Below are 27,799 nucleotides of genomic sequence, written 5' to 3'. Positions count from 1 at the left end.
ATCCACCCGCACGGCACAGCCTATCGCACGACGTCTTATTGCCGCCCCCTCCCCCAGTCGGCAACCTCCTACCGGTGTGGATTTGAACGTGCCGCCGTTTATTTTAATTTTTAGAAGCTGAGTAATGGTGAAGTGAAGCCGTGCCGATTGTTAAACGCACGCCGTTACACGGGGCTGGGATTGTGGTAAATATTTTCCGCGCGACGGCGGCGGTTAGAGCCGCACCGGAAGTGGGTGTCCGCGCGCTCTTTCAGGACACGGGCCCGAGGGCAGACACAGAGCCGGCAGGGCAGAGGCCGGAGGGTGGGGTGGGCACTGAGCTGGCAGGGCAGAGGCCGGAGGGTGGGGTGGGTACTGAGCTGGCAGGGCAGAGGCCGGAGGGTGGGGTGGGCACTGAGCCGGCAGGGCAGAGGCCGGAAGGTGGGGCACAGCGGACAGGGCGGGGGGCACAGTGCGTGCTGGGACCCGGGGGCGGGGCTGAAGCGAGAGAGCGGAGCGGCCCTGGGAGGGAGGAGGGGAAGACCGGACCAGGCGGGGCTGTAGCGGGAGGAGTGGGTCTGAATGGATCTCATTGACATCGGGGTCTGCCAGTAACCAGTGAGAGCTAAGCCTGTTTACTGTTGGGATTTACTGGCATTGACAGAGCCTCCAGGCCGGGCTGCGTGACTCTGATTCAATGATTCATTCAATCATGTGAAACCTTGTGCACACTGTTCTCTTTGGCGAGAAAAGACGGATCTGTTATCTCTGTACATTGGATTTTTTTTGCTATCTGAACGATCAACCACATTATCGAAGAATTCAGGGGAGCCCCGTATCTACAAGGTTCTAAAAATATTTTTTCTGAAATAGCATTGTGTGCCGATTGTGTCAAATAAATCTTACTGCACACGCCGCTTGTCAAGACGGATTCGCATGTCGCTATTCGCTTGTACTGCAATGAAACCAACATGATAGTCGCATTTAGTAATTATTCTTGCTTCAAGTGTCTAGGAATGCTATTCGGCTGGGATTGAGCATATTGGTGCCTTTGTTATATCACTGACAAAAGAAACCAAGTAATGGGTGTGAGGTGCATCATCAGGCAAATCGACTTCCAAAATTTATGAATTCTATACTAACAGCACCTTTATGTTCACTAAGGGATTTGGATTCATGTTAAATTTTTGTTTAATTTTTCTGTTGCTGAATACTTTGAGGAGATTAATAATTTGTACCAGATACTGAAGCAAAATTTCATTAAGCTTCCAATGTGGAACATAACACTTTGAAAATGGTTAGAAGAAATTGAATGTCTTGCTGATTTGCATCTGGTTGTTCATACAACTAGCTGTAATATACCTTTTTATTACTGGATTGCATGACTGCGGGTTCATTGTATTCATTGTTCTTTAGTTCTCTGAATTTTGAGGTGACCCTCATCACTTACAAAGATCTTCATGCTGGCTAGCCCTAAGTATGAACTTTATAACTGTGTCCAGACCAGTCTAGAACTCATTCTGAACATTCAGCAGTGTTAAAAAGGGTAAGTATATAACATAAGCAGCAGACATTGAAAACCATGAGCTTAAACTTTAAAAAGCAAAGCTATCTTAATATGCAAATACAGATGTTTAAAGATGTAAAGTATTATAGATTATAGGATACCTTTTGTGAACATTGAATGCTAGGATGGTTTCATACTGACCTTTTTTAATTCACTCATGGACTGTGGGTGTTGCTGCCTACTCCAGTGTTTATTGCCCGTCTGTAGTTGTCCTTTGGTGGTGAGTGCATTCTTGAACTGCTGGAACCTGTTAGGCCTAGGTTGTTAACAACAATGTTGTTAGGGACATGGTTCCAGGATATTAACCTGATGATGTTGGAAGAGTGGTGTTTGTTTTTTCAAGCCTTAATGAGTGGCTTGGAGGGGACCTTGCAGGTGGTGGTGTTTTCATGTATCTACTGCCCTTCTCCTTCGAGTTGGTGATGGTCATGGGTTTGGAAGGTGCTGTCTGAGGAGTGTTGGTGAAGTGCTACTGAATGTTGGTAATGGAGGAAGTATATGTTTGTGAATGTGATGCTAATCAAGTATGCTGCTTTGTTCTGGATCATTTCAAGCTGCTTGAGTGTTATTGGAGATGTACTTGTCCAGGCAGGTGGACACTATTTCATCAAACCCCTTATTTGAGCCTTCATGATGTTGGACAAGCTTTGAGGAGTTGGGAGGTTAGTTTCTCATTGCTGGATTCCTAGCTTGTGACCTTATCTTGCAGACATAATATCTATTTGGCTAGCCTATTTTAGCATCTGGTCAATGGAATGCCCCCTGTTGGGACTTTCAATTATGATAACATTGACTGTCAAGGCAAAATAGTTAGATTCACTCATGCTAGCGATGGTCTTGGCATGGCATTTGTGTGGTTCACATGTTATTTGTCAGCCCAGTCCTGGATAATGTCCAGGTCTTGCTGCATTTAGACATGGGCTGCTGCAGTGTCTGGAGAGTCAAGAACATTGCAATCATCAGCAAACATCCCAACTTCTGTCTTTATGATGGAGGAAAGGTTGCTGATAAAGCAGCTGAAGATGTTTGAGCTTCGGACTCTCTCCTGACAAGTTCCTGTGGAGATGTCTGAGAGTAAGGTGCTTCACTTCTAACAACCGCAATCATCTCCCTTTGTGTCGGATACAGCACTAACCAGTTTTCTCTAATTTTCATTGACACCAGTCTTGCTAAGCTGCCTGATGTCACAGTTGATTTAATGTGGCCTTGGTGTTAAAGTCAGTTGTTGTTGCCTCTGCTCTGGATTTAAGCTATATCATCTATGTCTGAACTAGACCTCTGAAGAGATCAGGAGCTGAGTCACCCTGGGAGAACCCAAAATGAGCATCTGTTTGCAGGTTATTGCTAAGCAAAGTGCTGCCTCATGGCACTGTGTTGATAACACCATCACTTCTCCGATGTTCGAGAGTAGACTGAGAGTAGAGTAATTGACTGGAATGGATTTGTCTTGTGCATAGGACATATCTAGGCAACATACCACATTGTTGGATAGGTGCCAATTTTATGTATGCACTCGATCAGCTCTGTTAGGGGTTGAGCTTTGCTTTAGTCTCATTTTGTTTCAATGTACTAAATATAATGCCAATACCATAACTCCTCAAATGAACAACCAAATTACTTTTTGAAAAGTAAAGGTTTAGCACCATTGAAGCAGTTTAGCTTTCTGTGGTGTTAACAGGGAGTTAAGGACCAAAGCAGCACCATTTTACAAGGATGTTACAGAAGCAATGCAGTACCTTCAGACAGACTTTTTTACTCAACTGCTCTTGGCTTATATAGTATCTCTAAGGTTTTGGAGTAGATTTGTAGCTCAGGTTGTGGTTAGTTGGCTTGCCAAGCTGGTTTGTTGTTCTGCAGATGTTTCATTACCCTGCTGGGTAACATCATCAGTGCAACCTCCAATGAAGCCCCATTGTGTTTTCTTGCCAGGTTTTTAAACTCTGGAGTCTGTTGAGCTGGATTACCTCCCTTCCGGTTTTCCTTCGCAATGCAGTGTATATGGGGTCAGGTTCTATATCTTTGGCTTTGTTCATGGACTACCAGGCTTCTAGGAACTCGCGTGTCTGCCTCTGCTCTGCTTGTTCCAGGATCTTGGGGTTGTCCCAATCGAATTGGTGGTTCTCCTTATCCACATGGATAGAGACAAGTATTGGTCATGTCTTTTGTAGCCAGTTGGTGTTCATGTATCCTTGTTGTTAATTTCCTTCCTGCTTGTCCAGTGTAGTGTTTGTCACAACCTCTGCAGGGAATCTTTTATATGCTGTTGGTCATGTCCATAGTGGGTAGTGTGTCTTTGGTTTGGGTGAGCAGTTGTCGTAAGATTGATATGGGTTTGTGTGCTACTCTAATGTCCAGTGGTATTATATAGTATAAAAGTTTGCATTTGTTCTGAGTTGAGCTTTTTCTTGGCTGAAAAAAAACATTTTTAAATGTTTCTCATGACTTTTGTTTTAAATTATCTCTGTATGTAGCTTTCTGATTATATTGTATCTTCCCTTCAGCTGAACAATGGGACTGCATAAAGCTTCTAGACTCCCAAGTTATGTGGATTGCAAAGCTGTGATTTGGCCTTAATGTTATTATTCCTCGTTCAGATGATTAGAATGATGTTGGAATATGCTGGAATAGACATGGATTCAGTAAGTTAAATATTTCTTTCCTGATTTACATTTTTAATTCAAGATATGATTTCCCTCTGAGGTTGCATAAGTAATCAAAATTTATGTACAAAGGTCTGAATGTGAACTTATGATCCAGATTTCAGGACCAAATTACTGCGTGCTGGAATCTGTACTGAAAACAAAAATTGCTGGAAAGTATAGCAGGTCAAACAGCATCCATGGAGAGAGTGTGCAAGCTAATGTTTCAAGTCTAGATAACTTTTCACTAGAGACATGTAGTTACTGTAGAGACCTTTGAAACATTAGCTTACTATTACTCTATGAATGTTGCCTGACCTGCTGTAATTTCCACCATTTTTTCATCCAGGATTACAGTCCTCTCTCTCAAATTTATTCTTTTGTGGATGTGGTTTTACTACCAAGATCAGATTTTGTTATCCATCCCTGTTGCCCTTGAGCTTGCTTGGGTCATTTCAGAGGGCAATTAAGAGTCAACATGCTGTGGTCTTGAGTCGCATGTTGGCTAGGCTGCATAAATATGATAGGTTTCCTTCCTTAAAGGGAACTGAATCAGATGAGTTTCTATAACAATTGATGGTTTTTTGGTCACAATTGCAGAGACTGGCTTTAAACTTATGTATGTTATTCTGTATTTTTACATGGCATTTGTTTTTGGACCTTTAGATAACTCATATACTCTTAAAGAAAAATATAATCTGGCGACAATTTGATTTATTAGTAATTCAAACATTCACTTGTAGCTGAAAACGAACTTCTCATAAATTCCATTCTCTAACTGTTATTTTTTCCCCACTTGTAGCCGTTTTGGTCAAACAAGCCATATGGTTCATCTCGCAGTATTATTCGCAGAATAGGTTCTAGCCTCCCTCTTAAACCATGTCCAAGAGTTCACTTTCAGGTAAGACAAACCAGTAACAAACTATGTTTGAATGTTTGTGTTTCCTTAGTGCTGTAGATAGAGGAATAATCACTAATGTAAAAATCAATGAGAATTGTAAAATTTCTTTCAAACATTTTTTTTATTTTGTTGTGATAGTGGCAGCCTGCAATAGTGTCTGGTCTATACCCATGATTGGAAAGGGAGGGAAAACTGATAGTGAATAATACATTTGGTTTAACAGTGCATGTGGCTGGTTCAAGAACAATATTGACAGATGACTGAGTGAGGTAGTAATCCTCTGTCAGGGACAGTGAAGGAAAATTTGACTCTGTGTGGCAGAAACATTTTGTCTTGATTAATGACTAGTTTCTATTTTGTAGAATTTTTTTGGTACTATATAAAGCTTTTATGTGCTGCAACTAAAATTGTGTGGTGAAATCTGATGGCACAGTTATTCACGCATGCCATTATTATTTCTTAAACATGTCATCTGGACCAAAAGGAAGAACATGAATCCTGTTTCAGAGATGGTAGGAACTGCAGATGCTGGAGAATCTGAGCTAATAAGATGTAGAGCTGGATGAAAACAGCAGGCCAAACAGCATCTGAGGAGCAGGAAGGCTGACATTTCTGGCCTAGACAGAAAAAAGGTTCTGAAGAAGGGTCTAGGCCCGAAACGTCAGCCTTCCTGTTCCTCTGCTGCTTTGCCTCCTGTGTTCATCCGACTCTACACCTTGTTATCAATGAATCCTTCTGCTGAGTTGGGGTTAGTTATTAGTGTTTCTCAAGTATGGATCTGCAGAGACTTTCAGAGCTCTGAAATAATGTAAAATCCAAGCCACAAGTTGGGAGTGGATCGAGCTATTATATGCAGGGCGTAGGAGCAGTGCATACAGCAGTAGACTCTGCTGTAGAAAGCAAATTCACCATAAATCACTTGCATCTTAAGTGAGTACTTGTTTTCTTAACATTATTAAATCAATCTTTTTTGCATGCAGAAATTTCATATGACTAGTACATTGTGTGATTTTAGGTGGGATTTCATTGATTACTAATCTGTTTGGAAAGGGGGTTTTCAACCAAATAAGTTTGAGAGCTTTTTAAATTACTGGGAGGCAAAGTTGAAATAGGTTATATATTTCACTGGAGAGCGGAACTTGCCTTGATACAACTAAGTTGGCTCAGTGTCTTCAACCATTTAAAGTCTTGTAGTCTGAAAAGAGATATGGTACATTTCCTTCTACTTGATAGGGGGAGAAAAGTGAACATGGTATCATTTTGGTATCTCAATGTCAAACAAAAAACATGTTGTTTTGGCTATTGCAAATTAATAAAAGTGGATAGAATATTTTTCAATTATAGGTTGAATGTAGCCTTGAAGTGAAAAATTGCTTTAAAGTTCAGATCCTTACATATACCTTTACTAAATATTATTTATAGTTTCTCTCTTTTTTGTCTCTATCTTTTGAATGTCCTAACTGGTTCTGTTAATATTTCTTGTAACGGTATCTTGCCCACAACATAATGATAAAATAAACTTCTGTTTGGCATTAGAGTGACGCATTGGTTGAATATCCACAACTGTCATATTATTCACTAAATATTGCAAAATAGCTATTTCTATCCCTTTCACATATGCTAGCCAAAAATTAGTGAAACTAAGTGAGGTTGATATATTTTTGTAGCCAATCCATTTTGATCCAAAGTTTAACCTTCATCACCCTGCTCTGAGTAGCTTGGAGGAGGGAATTTTTAATTACATTTGAAGGCTAACATTTGGCAATAAACTTTGAATTGATTTTCAAAAATAGCTGTGGTTTAATTTGTCAAAAATTACCAAGAAACTAATATGCCGAACAGACCAAAAAGAGTTTTTGTGATCTGGACATTATTGTGTTTTTTAACTTCATTTCTACTTGAGTCATACTTGGCTAATCACTTACAGTAAATCATTGAGGGATTTCAATGTTCAGAATCTCTTAGGTGATAAGCATTTACTCATCTTTACTCAGCTCTTCATTTTTATAATTTTGTTTTAAATTTTCTCAGCTAAGGGAATTAAATTGTTATTTTTTGACAAACAGTGTACAAGACTGTTGTGGGGGTAGCAGGTTGCTTGGTGAATTGTTCCTACAGGTAGACTCTTTAGGCCAAGTAACATCCTTCTGTGCTTGTAACCATTCTGACATTATCCAAACTATTACTGTAAAATGCTTACCAATAACATGACACAAATCCTCTGATATCTGAATGTCTGACTATTTTCTCTATTTGCCAGCCTATTTTTATTCTCTCTTCCTGATAGTTCTAGTCACATTCTGATCAAACTGTGCAATGTACCTGATACAGGTCAGTGCCCATAATTGTTTACTAAATATTTTGTTTTGGAGTTGCATGCAAAATTGTGTTTGTCCAGTTGTTAACCAAAATATAATAGCCCAGTTCCTCTGAGTTCCAGACCAGTGAAATCTGTACTTAAAGCAGTATTATGAGTCAGGTTCCTCTAGCAGGTTTGGGTGGCACATACACTCTCTCTGTACTTGCCCAGGAAGTTTAGACTCTCCATTGACTGATTTGTGCTGTCAGGGATTCAGTGCATATTTCTCTAACGTAAGTCATGTGTAGGAATTACCTACATTTAAAAGCCTGGAAATAAATATTGACGTGACTTGTCAAAATTTCAGCATGACTGAATGAACATAACACAGACTCCAATCCCCAGGCACTCTCTTGAGGCAGCTATAATCCCCAAACTATCCTGACCCAACTAACCAACCTGAGTTCAGGACATCCTCTGGCCTTAAGAGGAACTTACAGTTGGAACACTCAAACATGCATATTGGTAGCAGAAGTAAGCCACTCAGCCATTTAGCTATTTCTGCTATTTGTTAAAATCATGGCTGGTCTGATTATTCCATATTCCTCTGTCTCTCCAAAAACCATTCAACTCCTTGCTTAACACAAATCCACCTACCTCTGCTATAATAATATAAAGCAAAACTATACACATAGATGAACTGGCTATTTGATTCATTTGCAATTTCAGGTTAAGGGAAGTGCTGTACAAACTTTTAAATCCACCTAGGTTAGCATGCAGAATATCAGCTTAATACAATGCTGAACTGGAGTAGAAATTTAATTTTTTTATGTTTGGCACAGGGATTGAATCCACAATCTTCTGGTAAAACTTTGCCTTTTGAGCCAAATGAACTAGACTAAAAGGGAGAATCCATAGATGATGGCCCATATAAGTACCAACAACACGAGTAGATCTAGGGAAAGAGTGAGTATGAGTAGCTAGAGGCTAATCTTTGGCAGTAATATCTAGATTACTAATTGAATCACAGGCAATTTAAACATTGGGTAAATAAGATCAGAGATTAATCAAAAATTGGTGTTTGGGGCATGTGCTTTGATTTCTTCATGCACTGACACCAGTATTTTGGAAATTGGGGGCTGAACCATGCTGGGACCAGAATTCTTCTGTCACCTAACTAGGTAGAGGAAAGGATTCAAGTGAGTGATGATATGGCAAAGTATACAGTAAGAGCAAAGCGATGGAGCAGGGCAGCAGTTTGGGTAATAATTACAAGCTTGGCAGGTAGGGACAAAATGTAAAATAAGTGCATTAGTACATAAGGCCAGGAATAGTAAAAATAGTTGTAAGCATTTGTAACAAAAGTATGAATTGATAGCAACAGTAGGAGGTATATGTATATAACCTGTTGGGTATTACAGAGGTTGAAAGGTGATCAGAGCTGGGACCTGAATGTGGAAGTGCATTTGAAATATTGAAATGACAGACTGGGGAAAGCTGGTGGAATCATTCTGTTAATCAAGGATGGCATTAGTTCGGTATTGAAAGATGAGCTTAATTTAAAAGATCAAGATGTAGCATCAGTTTTAGTAGAGATAAGAAATAAAATCGCTGCTGTCCTCAAGGACAATCGTGCTGCTGTCTTTAGAGATAACCTGAGGGCCACCAGAACTGAGGCGAGAGGACAGTTTGAGAAGGAAGGACCTCAAGCTGCAACAAGAATTGAACCTGCACTGACGTTACACTGCATTGCAAACCAGCAGTTCAGCCAACTAAGCTAATTGACTACCAGATAAAAAAGCCAAAAAGTCCTATGTGGGTGTAGTTTATTGACCCCTTAACAAGTGAATAGAGGGTACAGGAAGAATGTAAGTGTGGCATATAACGAAATGTAATGCAAGAATCATGGGTAACTTTAATCTACGTGTAGAATGGGAGAATTAGATTGGCAAAGGTGTCTTAGAAAATTAATTCATAATGTCTTCAATATAGTTTCTTAGATGAGTACATTCTGGAACCAACCTGACAGCAGGCTATCCTAGACCTAGCAATGTGTAATGAGATAGGATCAATTAATAACCTTATGGTTATTGTGACGATGATGGATCTGGGAATTTTTTTTTAAGATTGACCCTGTGTGAGCTAACTGCATAGTAAGATACCAGAAGCAGAAACTTCAGTTAACTTGAATAGTATAAACCATTCTGCTGCAAGGTCTTCATTTTTTACATTTCAGTGGCAGTGACGTGAAGATGGCATGAGTGCAGCAAATGTTTTATATTTACATAGATTTTACAAATGATAAGCTGTTATACATATGTCGTGGTGTATTTCAGGGCTTGGTAGCTTTGAAGCAGTGTGTGCATCCTAGAATCATTAATACTGTTACTTCCTAGATTAAATCTGATAGGGAAATTTTATGCATCATATTTTCAGCACACTTTCTCGTCTAGCATGAGATAACAGTATGAAAATTCAAATGCATTTAAATTATCAAAGCAGTTGTATTCGTATAAAGAGGTAGGATCATAAGGTTTCTACTTAGTAACATCAAAGGAGTAAGTATCTCTCTGATTTTAGTTTCCTATATGCTTGGGTGGGCAAAAATTATCCAAATTAAGGATGTTTTCCATACCAAAGAATTGTGTACTGTAGCAGCTGCAGAATTTTTCAAACAGCTCATTAAAAATAATTAGATGTTTTAAGTTAACCTTCACAAAAATGGCTTCAACTCTGAACTCTGCCCCAAATCATCTTTAAGCCACAGATACTAAATTTTAAATTAGAAGACGGATAAGGATTTAGCCATTGTGAGTAGAGAATAATCATCATCTTTTAAAACATCCTGAATAGATTTTCCATGGTTTTGGAGAAGCTGATCAAAATTCTACGGAGTCAGACAATGGTGCAGTTGCTTCCCTGGCTGATGTAGCCTGGATTGTGTGTGACCAGGGGGAATCATTTAGCAAGATGAGGTATTTTTTAATCACCTTTCTATTGTTAAAACTTGAAGTATGTTGCAAATGGTTTTATGAGCTATATCCTGCTTTAGGTGAATATTAACAATGTTGAATAGGACACAATGCTGAAATGTAGCACCAAAAATATCTTTATTTGTCAGTTAATTTACATTTATTATGTAAACTTCTTAAGCACTGTTTTGATAACAGTTATGTAAATGGTCTGCGAAGATAAAATTGCAAATGCCTCCAAACTCGCCAATTCCAGTGCACTCCTGCTAATATTCCATATTGCTGTAACCTCGATTCTCCTGGTAGTACCCGTCATTGCTGTGCTCATTAATTTCCTTTTGTTCCTGGTTTGCAAAAGACTCGGATTTTAAATTCTCATCTCTACCCTCGAATCCCTTCATTGTGTGGTTACTACTTATGGCATCAAAGTCCTTGGCCCTACAACTCTCCAAGACATCTGAATTCCTCTACGTCTATCTTGTGACTTCTCCAAGCATTTTGTCGTCAGTGGTTGTGCTTTCTTCTGTCTAGGCCTAAAGCTCTAGAATTACCTCTTTAAACGTCATTGTCTCTATCTCTATCCGCCTTCAAGGCCCTGCTTCAAAACCTCCGTCAAAGCAACAAATGGCTGGTTGGCCTGTGGACTAGTGACCGGATATCAATAACAAAGGCCTTCTGCCTGCCGACAACTGTGATTTGGTTCTCTGATAGCTGAACAGCTCAAGTCAACTAACAAGATAAGGAAAGTCATCTAGTTGCTAACAGCTCAGAAACTCACTCTGTATCCTCTCCTGTAAAACCCACTTTAAGCCTGAAGAAAACTGGTACATTCTTCCATCAGCAGTTGCTGCAAGCTGCGACTTTTACTAAGTCCCTTTTTTCAGCATAAACCAACCATCCTGTGCCTCCTACAAATCAGTGAAAGCACCTGAAGAAGGAAGACCCAAGTTTTGATTAGAACAAGAACTATCTCCACAGATTATGTGAATTATATTAACTATTTTCCCTGTTTTCCCTATGCCCATAACCCTTTTTTTGTGTTGACCGTTAAGTGGATTAGATTTTTAACTGATAGAATTATCTTGCTAGCAAGATAATTCTTTACATACAGCTAGATACTATTTACTTGTAATAAATAGTCGTTCTTATTTAGTATAGAAACCTGGTCCATACTAGCTATCAATGAATCTAAATGTGGGTGAAGTGGAGAAGCATGCTTTTTAAAACATAGTAACTTCTGTAACAACTCCAGGAATGGCAGGCTTGAATTTCAATATGTTACACCAGAATTCAAAAGCAATAGAACATAAGACCTTGTTTTATAGCTAAAATTCAAGTTATTTTACCAATTTATATAAGCACAAAAAGTCAAACATAGCTATACATTTAAACATTGAACGCATTGTTCAAATAAGCAATATAATAAAAATTGCATCTCTCAAACCCAAGGTAATCTTTTTGAAAATAATGTTTTAAACATTTGAGTCTTTTAAAAAGTAACCTGGTATATTAAAATGCCTAGTGCACCAGGCTGCGTGAGTATTTATCTTGCAGAGCAATAAGTATCTTTATGACTATCTAATTGTATGGGACTTTGTCCAACTTTTAAATTTTCTTTTTAAGAACTCTAGTTAAGTTTCCAGTGTTTCTGTCTCACATTGACACAATTTTTTTGTGTTCACAGGTCAGAAATTCGACTTGATGGTGACCTTCCCAAACGTCAGGCGTCATCTTGTCCAAGGCCTATCAGCAGGCAAGCTTCTTTACCAAATTTAAGAAATTGCAAAAAGGAATCTGCAACTCCCACAATGGCCAGTGATGCAGCATTGGAAAAAATCAACATATTGGAGAATGAGCTTGCTAAGTTACGGGAACAGATTGCCATGATTGTAACTATACAAGAACAAAGAAGTCCCTTGGCAGGTATGGCAAATATACAATATTTATTTTTAAAACAGTATCCATTTAAATCATTGCAATTTTAACTGATTGAAACAATACCCACTTATACATATGTGTACCTACTCATGCCTTTGATAGAACCGTACTGAAATTTCAGGAGTTAAGAGTTATTTTGTTGGGGCAGACTTGAGGATTGTTCACAGATATTCTTATATCGAACTTTGCTATCTATCCTTTTGCAATAGTACACACTCAGCATTTCATCTCTGCAGTCTCTTAATATTTAGATATGATTTTTATTCTTCTAATCAAAATGAGCAATTGCAGCAGTTTTCCCAAATTATATATCATTTGCCAAAACTTTGCCCACTTAGTTGTCTATCTATATCCCTTTGTAGCCTCCTTATTCCTCCAATGCAAATTACTTTCCCGTTTGTCTTTGTTATCTGCAAGTTTAGCAACTTGGCTGTATTTCTCTTTCTGTACCAGATTTGACAATTTTAGTGTACCCATTTGTACTTTCATCATCAAACTTTGTGTTAATAATGTACAATCCATCAAACTGAATAGTTCATTTTGTTCTCTCTATGGTGTCACACCATTTTCGTCTGGCACTTACAGCAACCTGCAGGGCAAAAATGACATTGTACAGAATGTAGGGCATATGCAACTAAAAGTTGGTACCATTCACGGGCTGCTGGAACAAAGTTTGGGCCGATATTAGATGTAATTACTAAAGCACCATTATGATATTTTCCAGTTTGTGAACAGGTTATATTCTTATTTACTAAAATTGCTCATTAGTGTTGAATTTTTAGGCAATTTTATGTTGTGGGTATGTCATCCGGACACTAGATTCATACAACTGATTTTTTATTTTCATGTGAGAAGCTTGCAAGGTAGAAAGAATTTTTTCCCCAGCTAACTATGTGGTCCTGGGGTCCAGTGCTGAAAAAGCAATTTGTTGTCACCCAGATTCAGTTTTCTCCTCTCATTTTCTTCTTCTTCCCTCTAAGTAGCTTAAAATAACTTACTTTACAAAAAAATTCATAAGCTATGCTTTTTTGTAAGGCAATTCAATTTTGCCGTATAACTAATAAATGGAACTGGGTTATAATACTTCACCATATTTTATAATAAACATATAGAGAATGTATTTCACAGATGTGAAAGAGAATTTAACATGTTGTTTTTGAGAACAAGTCTGTATGATATTAATGATTCTGAAATTCCTGTTGTTTTTCTTCTGGTTCAGTGACACCAGGTGTTATTCCATCTTGTGCTGCTCCACCGCTGCCTCCACCACCTCCCCCACCTCTACCACCCTCACCTGCTCTCCAACGTAGTCAATCTGTGATTGACCTCATCAAAGAAAGAAGAGGAAAGAAACCTGACAGTAGTCAAATCACATGTAATCATAAACAGGAAAATCTGCCGAACATGTTAGATGTCTTAAAAGATATCGATAAGGTGAAACTACGCTCTGTAAAGAAGTAGGTATTTTTAAGATTCCTTCCCTTGTTCTTAGCTGCAAAGACAACACACTGTAGAGCTGGAGGAACACTGCAGCATCAGGCAGCAACTGGAAAGATGACGTTTAGGGTCTCAATGTCAACTTTCCTACTCCTCTGCTGCCTGGCCTGCAGTGTTCCTCCAGCTCCACACTGTTGTCTCCGACTCCAGCAACCACAGTTCTTGCTAACTGTTGCCCTTAACTTTTTTTTCCCCCTCCTGGTTCACCAAGGCTTTTCAGATGTTAACAAAGGAGCCGAGATAAAACTGTCAAGATTATAACTCACTTATGTTATTCTTTATGACTAATCAAGTTTTAAGATTATTTTGGGAGTATCACACTGGAAATATGTACTTCTGTTTATAAAACAGATGTTCTAAAAGCATGCACTACAAATGATGGAAATACTCAGCAGTCAGGCAGCATTAGTTGGAAAGAAAAGTAGAGCTTTCTAACTTTCTAGACCTGACAAGGCCATCAACTTGAATAGTTATTCTGATTTTTCTTCACAAGTGCTGGCTGAATAGCTGCGTATTTCCAGAATTTTTAGCTTTTCATTTCAACTATTGAAAATAAGTGATTTTAAAGAGTAATTGGTCAGTAGAAGGTGAGGGAGTTGGGGTAGCAAACAAAGCAAAAGTCTTGTCAGAGAGATTGAGTTGGCCCTTGTGAACAGCTACTTGTAAGAAAATGAGAAGCAGTGTAAGGGTGTGACACGACGCAAAATGAGAAAGTGTTTTGACATTTTAAGAAATTGAAACAAGCATTGGAGAAAATTTTATTGAGATGCAAAAAGTTATCAGGTAATGAGAGCATTTTAAAATAATGCTGCCACAATTTGGGAATGCACCACTTGATTAATAAGAATGTACCCTTTTAGCTTTGTTTTGTGACTGTCAAATTCATGGCTAAGAAGTAACAATAGCATGATTCATGTTTGAGATAACAGGAATCGCAGATGCTGGAGAATCTGAAATAACAAGGTCTGGAGCTGGATGAACACAGCCGGCCAAGCAGCATCAGAGGAGCAGGAAAGCTGATGTTTCGGGCCTGGGGCTAGAACTGAAATGTCAGCCTTCCTGCTGCTCGGCCTGATGTGCCCCCACACCTCCTCCCTCACCCCTATCCCAGGCCCCAAGATGACATTCCACATTAAGCAGAGGTTCACCTGCACATCTGCCAATGTGGTATACTGCATCCACTGTACCCGGTGCGGCCTCCTCTACATTGGGGAAACCAAGCGGAGGCTTGGGGACCGCTTTGCAGAACACCTCCGCTCAGTTCGCAACAAACAACTGCACCTCCCAGTCGCAAACCATTTCCACTCCCCCTCCCATTCTCTAGATGACATGTCCATCATGGCCCTCCTGCACTGCCACAATGATGCCACCCGAAGGTTGCAGGAACAGCAACTCATATTCCGCCTGGGAACCCTGCAGCCATATGGTATCAATGTGGACTTCACCAGTTTCAAAATCTCCCCTTCCCCTACTGCAGCCCTAAACCAGCCCAGTTCGTCCCCTCCCCCCACTGCACCACACAACCAGCCCAGCTCTTTCCCCCCCCACCCACTGCATCCCAAAACCAGTCCAACCTGTCTCTGCCTCCCTAACCGGTTCTTCCTCTCACCCATCCCTTCCTCCCACCCCAAGCCGCACCCCCATCTACCTACTAACCTCATCCCACCTCCTTGACCTGTCCGTCTTCCCTGAACTGACCTATCCCCTCCCTACCTCCCCACCTATACTCTCTCCACCTATCTTCTTTACTCTCCATCTTCGGCCCGCCTCCCCCTCTCTCCCTATTTGTTCCGGTTCCCTCTCCCCATCCCCCTCTCTGATGAAGGGTCTGGGCCCGAAACGTCAGCTTTTGTGCTCCTGAGATGCTGCTTGGCCTGCTGTGTTCATCCAGCCTCACATTTTATTATCTTCACCCAGCTCTACACCTTGTTATTCTCATGATTCATGTTTATCTTTTCATCTGCTTCTAAGCTGGTATCTGAATACAGTTTAAGAAGGCTAATTTTGATTTTTATTTCTAAGCCAATACGCATTGGCAGTTTTAAACTAAAATAAGAACCCAAGCAGCTAAACCTGAAAGTCTCATTTTGTCAAAGCTTTCTGTCTTGCATTCAGCAGGACAATTTGCATAAAATTAACAATGTAGAGAGAAATCCACATTTGTATGAGAAGAGAATGCAAATTAGTTGGCAGGTGGGTTCTAATTGGTAGAGGCATAATCTTAGAGAATGTAGCAGTTAGATGACAATTATCAATTTGAATGTTAAACCAGGCAGGTTGACTCAAGTCAAGGCATTGCCCTCAAAAATAAACCAGAGAATGGCTGCCTTGTATAGGTGTAGACCTGGATGAACACCAGGCCAAGCAGCATCAGAAGAGCAGGAAGGCTGACGTTTCGGGCCTAGACACTCCTTCAGAAAGTGGGGCGTGGAGGGGTGGGTGGATGGAGAAGGGAAGGGGGGTGGGGGGCGGGATGGAGAAGGGAAGGGGGGTGGGGGGCGGGGTGGAGAAGGGAAGGGAATTCTGAAATAAATAGAGAGGGGGAGGTGGATAGGAGACACAGGCCAAAGAGGCGGGGATGGAGCCAGTAAAGGTGAGTGCATGTGGGGAGTTAAGGAGGGGATAGGTCAGTCCAGGCAGGATGGACAGGTCAAGGAGGCGGGATGAGGTTCGTAGATAGGAGATGGGGGTGGGGCTGGCGGTGGGAGGAAGGACAGGTTGGGGAGGCGGGGATGAGCTAGGCTGATGAATGTGGTTGGGGGGAGGGGATATTTTGAAGCTTGTGAAATCCACATTGATACCATTGGGCTGCAGGGTTCCCAAGCAGAATGAGTTGCTGTTTGTGTAACCTTCGGATAGCATTGTTGTGGCACTTGCAGGAGGCTCAGGATGGACATGTCGTCTGCGGAATGGGAGGGGGAGTTGAAATGGTTAGTGACTGGGAGGTGAAGTTGTTTAATGCGAACCAAGGGTACGTGTTCTGCAAAGCGGTCCCCAAGCATCCACTTTGTTTCCCCGATATAGAGGAGGCCACAATGGGAACCGCGAATGCAGGATACCACATTAGCAGATGTGCAGGTGAACATCTGCTTGATGTGGAAAGTCTTCGAGCCTGGGATGGGGGTGAGGGGGAAGGTATAGGGTCAGATGTAGCACTTCCTGCGGTTGCAGGGAAAAGTGCTGGGTGTGGTGGGGCTGGAGGGGAGTGTGGAGTGGACAGGGGAGGCCCGGAGAGAGTGGTCCCTCTGGAAAGCAGATAAGGGTAGGGATGGAAAAATGTCTGTGGTGGGGTCTGATTGCAGATGGCAGAAATGTCGGAGGATGATGCGTTGGATCCGGAGATTGGTGCGGTGGTACCTGAGGATGAGGGGGATTCTGTCTTGATTGTTATTGCGGGGAGGGGGATGTGAGAGATGAGTTGCAGGAAATGCGGGAGACATGGTCGAGGGCGTTCTTGACCACTGAGGGGGAGATGTTGCAGTCCTTGAAAAACGAGGACATCTGAGATGTATGGGAGTGAAATGCCTCATCCTGGGAGCAGATACGGAGGCAAATGAATTGGGAATAGGGGATGGCATTTTTGCCGGAAAGTTGGGGGGAGATTTATTCTAGGTAGCTGTGGGAGTCGGTGGGCTTGAAATGGATATCGGTTTCTAGTTGGTTGACAGAGGTCCAGGAAGGATAGAGAGGTATTAGAGATGGTCGAGGTGAACTTAAGGTTGGGGTGGAAGGTGTTGGTGAAGTGGGTGAACTGTTTGAGCTCCTCATGGAAGCACAAGGCAGCGCTGATACAGTCATCAATGTAACAAAGGAAGAGGTGGGGTTTAGGGCCAGTGTGTGTATGGAAGAGGGATTGTTCCACGTAACCTACAAAGAGGCAGGCATAGCTTGGGCCCATGCGGGTACCCATGGCCAATCCCTTTGTCTGTAGGAAGTGGGAGCATTGAAAGAGAAGTTGAGGGTGCAGGTGAGGGTGTCAGTGGAAGGGGACTGGTTGGGCCTGCGGGACAGGAAGAAGCAAAGGGCCTTTAGGCCCTCTGTATGGGGAATGCAGGTATATAGGGACTGGATGTCCATGGTAAAGATGAAGTGTTGGGGACCAGGGAATTGGAAGTTCTGGAGGTAGTGGAGGGTGTAGGTGGTGTCATGGACGTAGGTGGGGAGTTCCTGGACCAAGGAGGAGAAAATGGAGTCGAGATAGGTGGAGATAAGTTCGGTGGGGCAGGAGCAGGCAGAGACAATGGATCGACCCAGGGCAGTCAGGTTTGTGGATTTTGGGAAGGAGTTAGTAGCAAGCAGTGTGGGGCTGTGGAGCAATGAGGTTGGAGGCTGTGGCTGGGAGGTCACCTGAGTTGATGAGGTTGTGGATGGTTTGACAGATGATGGTTTGGTGTTTTGGGGTGGGGTCATGATCAAGGGGGTACTGCACTGCCTGCTTCTGTTCCGTTGTGGCCTCATCTACATTGGGGAAACCAAGCAGAGGCTTCAGGACCGCTTTGCAAGAACACCTACGGTCGGTTCACACTAAACAACTGCACCTCCCAGTCGCAAAACATTTCAACTCCCCCTCCCACTCCTGAGATGACATTTCCATCCTGGGCCTCCTGCAATGCCACAACAATGCCACCCGAAGATTGCAGGAACAGCAACTCATTTTCCGCTTGGGAACCCTACAGCCCAATGATATCAATGTGGATTTCACGAGCTTCAAAATCTCCCCTCGCCGTACCGCATCCCAAAACTAGCCCAGCTTGTCCCCGCCTCCCTACTCTGTCCTTCCTCGCACCTCTCCCCTCCACCCACCTGAAACCCCTGCCCCATCTCCTACCTACTAACCTCATGCCGCCCCTTTGACCTGTCCGACCTCCCTGGACTGACCTATCTCCTCCCATCTCCCTGCTTACACTCACCTTTTTTACTGGCTCCATTATCATCTCTTTGACCTGTCTGTTTCCTCTCCACCTATCTTCTCCTCTTCCGTCTTCTATCCGCCTCCCCTTCCCTTCCTATTTATTTCAGAACCTCCTTCCCCTCCCCCATTTCTGAAGGAGGGTCTTGGCCTGAAGCATCAGCCTTCCTGCTCTTCTGATGCTGCTTGGCCTACTATGTTCATCCAGCTCTGCACCAGATTCTCCAGCATCAGCAGTTCCTACTATCTCTGTGCATTTTTTTATGCAAGCTCAGCCGATGTATAAATATATGCAACTTACAGTACACACAGTTGCACCACACTGCAAGCCTATGATGTTTGTCAAAATGAGGATACTGCTGTCAGGACAAAATATGTTCTGCTTGTCATTGCAAGTGAATAGCATGGTGTATGCAATTCACTGCCAGCCTGATGCTATGTTTTAAGCATAGGAACATAGGAATTAGGAAGAGGAGTAGGCAAATCGTCCTTTTGAGCTCGCTCCATCATTTAACATGTTTATGACTGATCTTATCCTGGCCTCAACTGCACTTTCTTGCCAGCTCCACATACCCCTTTATCTTGCTTTTCATCAGAAATATGTCTATTTCTTTCTTGAATGTATTGATTGATTCTGCCTCTACTGCAGTCTGCGGCAGTGAGTTCTACAGATTCGCAACCTTCTGAGAGAAGTAGTTTCTCCTCATCTCAGTTTTGAACCTACCTCCTGTCACTTTATATCTATGATCTCCTCTTTGAGACTGTCCCACAAGGGGGAACATCTGTTCAATGTCCACCGTATCAATCCCCTATAGCATTCTATAAATTTCAATTGGAAGCCCTTCCCCCCTGCCCCCAACCGACCCCGACCTCCAGCGAGTACAAACCCAAGCTAATCAACTGATCCTCAACAACAGCCTTTTCACCCCTGGGCGTCAACCTGGTGAACTGCCTCCAGTGCCACCATATCCTTCCTCAAGTAAGTAGACTAAAATTGGACCCAGTACGCCAGGTGTGGTCTCGCCAACACCTTGTATAATTATAACAACACTTTTTTACTTTTATAATCCAGTCCTTTTGCAGTAAATGTCAGGATTTCATTTGCCTTTCTTATGATATGCTGCACCTGCTTTCCTACTTTCTGTAACTCGTGCACTTTGAATGTGCTTCCCATTTAAATAATAATTTGACCTTTTATTTTTCTAGCTAAAATGGACAACCACGCACTTACCTACATGATCACATCGGTCTGAATCTGGTCAGTTATCCTAGCCTATCAATATCCATCTATAAACTCTATCTCCTCATCACAGCCTACTTTCCCACCTATTTTAGTATCATCTGCGAACTTTGCTATGTTACACTCTGTAACATTTATATAGATTGTAAATAGTTGATGTCTGCAAACTGAACCCTGAGGCACCCAACTAGTTAAAGTTGGCCATTCAGAGAAGAACCCGTTTCTCCTAACCCTCGGTTTTCTATCAGTCAGCCAATCCTCAAATCAAGCCAGTACTCTACCCTTAACCCCTTTGGGATCTAACCTTCTGCTCAGTCTTTTATGCAGCACCTTGTTAAATGCCTTCTGGAAATCTAGTTAGAGGCAGATGTCACAAAGACTGATGGATCATATCAAACATCATATCACTTTGTTCGCAACAGGCAAGTTAGTGACTGTATCCAACCAACAATACCTGCTCGCAAAATTCTGTTTCTCCAATTGGTTTATGTTTGCTAACTAAACATGAGCGTACTAAGATTTAGGATCGTCAGTCAGGCTTGCAGTTTGCTGCACTTCCACATACTGTAAGGTACACACATTAACACACAGAACACTTCTTTATAAACAGAAAAAAACATGAGCACACATTGCCCCTGTTTCACTTCAACTGGTGACAGCCATTCTCAGGCCAATAGCTCTCCCCAGATACAACCCATTGGCCAACCACTCTGCAGACCACAATTTATCAACATTCCTTAGAAATCTCAAACTATATTGAGGGATTGAAGGATAGCCAGTGTCATGTTCTGATAAGGAAAGGAGACAAAAATAAATCAAATTAACCATATCTAAGGTTCACGAGTAGATCTGTAGTTCGGGTTGTAATTGCTGTGGTTGGTTTGTTCGCTAAGCTGATTCATTAGTTCACAGACATTTCATTACCCTGCTGGGTAACATCATCTGATGAGACGCTGTTGTATTTTCCCTCCTGGTATTTAAACTCTGGGTTCTATTGGAATTGTTTACCTCACTTCTGGTTTTTCTTCACAGTGGCATACGTATAGGGTCTAATTCTTCATGTTTATTTATGCCCTTCTTGGTGGAGAACCAAACTTGTAGAAATTCCCGTGCTTGTCTCTGTTTGGCCTGTCCTCGGATCTTGATATTGTCCCAATCAAACTGATGGTTCTCCATATCCTGTGTAAATGGAGATGAGTGAGTAGTGGTCTTGCCTTTTTGTTGCTGGTTGGTGTTTGTGCATTCTTGTGGCCAGCTTCCTGCCTGTCTGTCCAATGTAATGTTTGTTGCAGTCTTTGCATGGAATGATGTATATCACATAGGTTCTGTCCATAGTGGGTAAGGGGTCTTTGGTTTGAGTTAGCAGTTGGCGTAGGGTGGACGTAGGTTTGTGTGCCAGTCTGATGCCCAATGGTCATAGGAGTCTTGTGGTCATCTCGGATATGTTCTTGATGTATGATGACGTGATGTGTGTTAGGGCGTACTGTATCTTCTTGTTTGTGTGATGGGCATCATCAGACCCAGCTGTTCAGGAATCTGTTGTCTTTAAATACTTGGTAGATGATAGAACAATCAGTCAGCATCCCCCCACTCTGATCTTGCAGCCTTCCAAAAGTACACAAACTAGAAGTAATCCTCAGACCCAGGTTAGCCTAGGAGTTACAAGGAAGACTAAAGCACCTCATCAGCAAGTCACCCCACTCAAACAACTCTGCCCAGGAGTTCCTCAATTCCCTCAAAGACACAAGAATAGACGAGGACAAAACCAAGACCATGGTGTCCTTTGACATTACTGGCAAGAAAAATACTAACAACTTCTAAAAGAACAAAACCCAAGTGACGCCATCTCCATAGACCACATGCTGAAACTACTGGACCTATGCATCATGACCCACTTGACCTTTAATGGCCAAATCTATGAACAACTCAACAGGACACAGGGGTCACCTATCTCCGGACTAATAGCAGTAGCAGTGATGCAGTGACTTGAAAGCATCGCCCTTCTGTAGATATGTGGATCGCACTTTCGTCAACATCAAATGGACTAAACTAGACGAGACCTCCCAACTTATAAACAACACTCGCCAGCATTAAATTCACCAGGGAAGAAGAAAAGAACGAACAGCTCCCATTCCTGGACTTAGAACAGAATCCCTGGTAGAACACAGGGCCAACGAGGAATTTTTGACAAATGAACACAGAAAGACCACACATACGGATCAAGTCCTGAATTTCAATAGCAACCACCCCAACACCCTCAGACGGAGTTGCATAAAAACATTATTTATACCAGTGACAAAATGGTGCAACAACCTGGAACTACGCCAAAACGAAGGAGAATATCTGTACCAAGTATTTAACAACGGATAACAAATTTCAGCAGACTCCAGAGTTTAAATACCAGGCAGGAAAACGCAACAGCACTTCTTTGGAGCTTCACTGATGATGTTACCCAGCAGGGTAATATAACATTTGTGAACTAACAAACAAGCTTGGCGAGCGAACCAACCACAGATTAACCATATATTAATACCAATAGCGGATAAATTCTTATTCTTCATTATAGTTCAAACTAATGAGTATTCAAAAATACAAGAAATAATGGAGATGAACCAGTAAAGATTTATTGAAGTAATATTTGAAAAGTGCAAGTCTTTCAATGATAAAATAATACAGTAGTTAGAATGTGTGTATAGATTTTTAGAATATGGTGGATAAGGTTTATTAAAAAGTTTGTAGCAGAATTTAGATGTATGAATTAGAAAATTGGCAACGGAAATAAAATTTGATGTAAATGGAAGAGGGTCACATTGGAAAGTAGTGTAAACTGGTGTTTTAAAATGCAGTTAAGTCACTTGAACGTAAAAACAAAAATTTCATTACAGATCTGTGGATGATTTAAAGCCCAAACCAGATCAACATACAGCTGATCCAACAGCTTTAATAGCAGCAGCTTTGAAGCGCAAATTTGCACACCGCTACAAAAATGATCATTGTAGTGAAAATCGACCTTCAAATTCTAACTTCCAGGCAGAACCCCCAAAGGTCAGTGGATTTTAAGGCAGCTTTTCATAATTCATTTCTATTCAAAGTCTTTCAGAAATATGAAGGCACTGATCTGAATTTGAGGTAATATCTTTAAATTTTTTACTTTTTAGTTTGTGATGTCCTCGCTACTATATAGAAAGAACACATTTTTCAAAATGCTGCAACACCTGCTATCTTTCAACTTTCTATCTCTATCACTGTTCTTAGTCTTTTAACTCTAGCCTTTATTACATTATCCTCCTCCATTCCCCCACCTTTGGTTTTAGAGTCTGCAGATGTCTTGGTGCTATTCTGGCGTTCTTTTCCTAACTATTTTGCTTCTCAATTCTACTTTCATCTTTAAAAACCTGCTCAAGTTCAATTTGGAATCAAACCATTTGTTATCTTTCCGACTCACTCAGCCTTCATTCCTTTATTCCTTCATTTATTATATGTATTTATTGTTCTATTCTGATGGGCTAATTTTCGATTTAAAATGCTTTGCGAATGTAATGATATGAATGGAAGGTTTGAGTTTAATACAAAATTTTATACTTTTTTTCTTTCTCATAGTTTGGACAACACATGCTGAAACCAACTGGAAAGAGAAACCCATTGTTGGAAACGTCATCTCAGTCTTGATTGGATGCTTAGGGCAGGGGGGGGGTTACGCTTTGCCTCTACTTGACTTTAATTTGCTTAGATTTAATTGTATGAAGAAATGCTGCCACTACACAATTTTCAGTAGTTTACATGAGCAATATTTATAAAATCAGGTTTCAAAAATGAATATTTTAATATTCTGGTCCACGGCTGTTTTATACCAGTTTGTATTTTGCATGTATTCACAATGAAATGACATATTTGTGCCAAATTCTAATGTTTGAAGTTATCGCATTGCTGTTTGTAGATTTGTTGTGAATACGGCACCCAAAGAGACCTAAATTGATTAGTTTTTCTCTAAATTATATTTTAAATAAGCCATAACAATTTTTTCTGCTTTGGTGTTCACATCACCACAGCTTATTATTGTTTACGTGGTAGTACCTTAGGATAAATGTTGTGGATTTATAATAGGTAATGTTGCACACTGTTCCTAAAATGTAATTACGTATCATAGACCCTTTGATTGTTTGGTTTTTAAAATTTATCAATTTTTGTTGTGTTCTTTTCATTTTAATTACGAATGCTGATGAAAATGACATTCTACGGCACTACAGTCATTGATGCACAAGGTTTGACTTACCATGAGTTAGTGTTGAGTTATCAATTGGTTTGCATCGATTATTGCTTACTGATCTTATTTAGCTTCTGAAAGCCCAATCCTTCCTGCATGAACAGAAGTTTAACAAGTGACTAAAGGATGAACCAACTAAAAAAGATGGTAATGTTAATTATTATTCTTTATAACTATTTAATTTATAACAAATCCTGATTGGTAAAGCTCTCATTTTAAGTACTATTCCTGAAAATCCAGAACACCAGAAAGCTGCAGCATACGTGCTCAGAATTTTAATAATTGGATACAAGGTGTATATGTACATCATATGTTAATGATTTTTGTACATGAATGGTGGTCCAGAGATTTAGTTTTGTATTATATAAAATGCTTTGAAATAAGAAAGTTTAGGAGTTTATAGACTACACCTGCTGTTGCATAATGCTTTGACCAAACAACAAGGTGCTTCTTAACCCATCAAAGTATTTATATCAAAACTACACTACAGATACTGAAATTCTCCAGATCCTAATGCATTGGAATAAGGAAGACCAAGTTCAGAAGACCCAAAAATACTTGAAATTTTTAACTCCCATTTTGTACAAATTGTAAATTTCCAGTGCTTATGCTCAATTTTTTTTGTTCTATTTTCACTGGGGGAACTATCGCTTTGGTGTAGTTTTTAAAATGAGGAATTTTTTTTATAACCTGGGTGCAAGCTGTTCAAATTTTGAAAAGGTGCACCATCTTCAACACAGTCAAAATATTACCTGGACATATGAGTTTAGAGAAATAGGGAAAAGTTTTTAATAAGCTGGTGTAGAAAGAGGTAAGGTTTCTTTTGAAACATGCCTCTTTTTTACATTAAAGCAGTACATCTGTTCCCCAACATCAATTTCTCCTGAAAGCTGGCAGAAAAAAAGATGTTATAGTTGTTCCGTGAGTTCACCCTCTCTACTCTCACCTTGTTCTTTCCCCACCCCCACTTCTTTGTCCCATCCTACCCACACCAGGGATTGAAGGAACAAAACCACTATTGATGTAACTTTGGCTAAAAGATATAACTTTACAAAGTTAGAAAAACATGCTAAATGTTGGCACAGCAGTCTGAAAAGTAAGAAAAATCAGTTATTCATTAAAATATATCCGTTAGCTTTAATTAATAGGCAATACAAATTGTCGTTTGGACTTAGTATTGAGAACTCTAGTTTTTAAAATGAGAAGTTTTTTTTATAACCTGGGTGCAAGCTGTTCAAGTTTTGAAAAGGTGCACTAGCTTCAACACAGTCAAAATATTACCTGAGTATTGCTGAGAATAGACACACTTTTTGAAGTTTTTTTTCTCTAACTCAAAATACCAATGGAAAGGGAAAACAGCACTGATACTGTGGGAAGACAGTGATGATTAGTTGCTAAATACTGTCTCGCTGGTCAAGGCACAGCCCTAAGAAATATACCAGAACATAGCTATCACCTGTTTGTTGAGTTGAAGTAGCTGTGTAGGTGTTCTTTCTGTCTACAAAGAATAGAGACCTGTATGTTAATACATACAGCTTCAAAAGCATGCAGATGCCACATGGGAACCTGACTGACAATCCCCAAATTGGTTATCAGCATCATTCATATCAGGTTAACTTAGCAAATGTTGCCTAATTGCCACATCATATTTAATGTTGGTCATACTGCCACTAACATAGGGTGCTGTGGTCAAGCCAAAAAAATTCCATCTATCAGACACAAACAAATAATGTATATAAAATTTCAGTGCTGGTGGGCTGCCTGATAGGGAGGTCATATGTACCAAAGACATGTAGTTACATGTCAAACAGCGTCTTCATTCAGTGTTCGCACTGCCAAGGCACTGTGTATACCCAGCCCAATCAGCTTGAATTTACAAACTCAAAGGGTATCCAACATTTTTGATTCCATGCTTGGACATTTCTTAGATAATCCTAATTGTGCTAAAATAATGTGAGTAACAAATTTAGAATTGTTAGATGTTGTGTGTACTTGCGCTCTGGATATTATTATATATAAAAATACAAAGGGACCTAATCAGACGGTACACATACTTCGCACAAACTCAATAAAAATGGTGACCGCTGTTCTTGAGTTCATAATTCAGGGCATGTTTTGGCCAGGCAACTTGTTTAGTTTAAAATTTTAAAGCTTAGCAGCTGTATGTCAGTCAACATCTGTGCATGCCACATGGCAATATCTATGGCCGAATCCAATAGCAAAGTAATTTACACCTGGGCAGTACAAATGTTCTCTCTTTCCATTGGTACTTCTAACAAATTGTTCCAATGAATGCAAGATTTTAAAAAAAATCATAAATTACAATATGCCTTTTTTCAGCAATACATATAGGTGGTCAGTAAATCATACACTACCTAACATTTCTGATAAGTGTTTGAAAGATATTTAATTGTAACCATATTGCTTTCTGTCATGAGAGCTAATGTACGTTGTAGCACCTATTCCAAGATGAATATAAAATGTGTAACAGCTGTATTAATATTCCACAATAATTTTGCATTCTTTCGGTACTCGGATTTCCAATTGTTGCACAATTTTTTTTTAAAAATGAGTTTTGTTTGAAATATGAATGTAGCACTAAGATCACGTGATGACTTTTTATCATTATTTAATAATTGGTTTCTGTTGGCCTTGTTTCTGCATATTTCACATCAATACGGTATCTTATTGTATTGTACCAAAAGCAGAGAGACAACTCGGGGGTAATGTTGTAGGGGTCTAAGTTGGAATCCTACAGTGACAGATGGTGTAAAACAAAAAGCTGGAACAAAGAATTTAACATTGACTGTTGTCGATTGTTGGAAAATCTCATCAGGTTCACTATTGTCCTTAACTGCTCTGGTTTCTTATGATGCCAGACAGCATTGTGATTGACTCTTACCTGCCCTCTAGGCATTTAGGGATGGGCAATAAATATTAACCAGCGATGCCCTCATCCCATAAATGAATAAGAGAAACACACCTACATCTGAATTCAGCAGACAAGTTGGTAGTTTAACTTCAGGCCCATTAAATTATGAAACTTTGCTTTATATTGCTCGTGATTAGCCATCCTTTTAACATAGTTTTAAATGAATAAACCTGGCCTGTTGTGTACTGTTTTGTGTAAAAGATTTCATTCTCCAGTATATCTGTGATTAAAAGCAATCAGAACTCTGTGCATGCTTTGAGTGCAGTCATAAGAGCTCTGATCCATCATGTTTAACAACAGAGTTACTGCTGAGCTTTACTGGGATAGAATACTGGAAATCAAGCTGATATTCCCAGAGTTGTCACAAAAGTTGAAGCATGTATCAAAGAATGCAGAATCCCCAAATTAACTGTTTGATGGACTGAAATGCAGGTTAATCAGAAAAAACGGATGGGATTTCAGAACTTAACAAAAATCACTATTTGTTATATATACAGACAACAAACTTTGGTGTTATGAACAGATATGGAAAACATGGAGGGAACAGTTTAATTGCACCACTCATTAGGATTTGATGGTGCCGGGGTGGGGGGTGTACCTTCAGCTTTCCAAATCCTTCGGTTCTTTCACTTCTCCAGAAGAAGCACAGAGCAATTGTTTCA

General features: G+C 40.5%; 1 protein-coding gene across 6 annotated transcripts; it reads left to right on the top strand.

Annotated features, from left to right (window-relative positions):
• The first annotated feature begins 33 nt into the window (after positions 1-33).
• On the top strand, positions 34-27,434 carry mtfr1 (mitochondrial fission regulator 1). Of its 6 annotated transcripts, none has more exons than XM_048528920.2 (9): positions 34-185; positions 1,396-1,525; positions 4,048-4,185; positions 4,988-5,086; positions 10,239-10,360; positions 12,042-12,280; positions 13,515-13,752; positions 22,827-22,986; positions 23,542-27,434. In XM_048528920.2, the coding sequence occupies exons 3-9, from the start codon at positions 4,120-4,122 to the stop codon at positions 23,608-23,610; spliced, it is 993 nt and encodes a 330-aa protein (XP_048384877.1). In that variant the 5' UTR covers positions 34-185; positions 1,396-1,525; positions 4,048-4,119; the 3' UTR covers positions 23,611-27,434. The 6 variants fall into 6 exon arrangements, with proteins under 6 accessions (XP_048384877.1, XP_048384878.1, XP_048384879.1 ...); XM_048528922.2 differs by lacking the exon at positions 34-185 and adding an exon at positions 544-825; XM_048528921.2 differs by lacking the exon at positions 1,396-1,525.
• Positions 27,435-27,799: the final 365 nt, after the last annotated feature.

The sequence above is a fragment of the Stegostoma tigrinum genome, chromosome 5, assembly GCF_030684315.1.
Source record: "Stegostoma tigrinum isolate sSteTig4 chromosome 5, sSteTig4.hap1, whole genome shotgun sequence".
Classification (NCBI taxonomy): Eukaryota; Metazoa; Chordata; class Chondrichthyes; order Orectolobiformes; family Stegostomatidae; genus Stegostoma; species Stegostoma tigrinum.
Note: the sequence above shows the minus strand (reverse complement) of the source record. Positions and strands in the feature narration are given on the sequence as shown.

Excerpts from the sequence above, each read along its gene's own strand:
- mtfr1 (XM_048528921.2), top strand. The coding sequence starts at position 4,120 with ATGTTATTATTCCTCGTTCAGATGATTAGAATGATGTTGGAATATGCT. Across the intron at positions 10,361-12,041 it reads GAATCATTTAGCAAGATGAG|GTCAGAAATTCGACTTGATG; the intron begins GTATTTTTTAAT and ends TTGTGTTCACAG. Across the intron at positions 22,987-23,541 it reads TCCAGGCAGAACCCCCAAAG|TTTGGACAACACATGCTGAA; the intron begins GTCAGTGGATTT and ends TCTTTCTCATAG.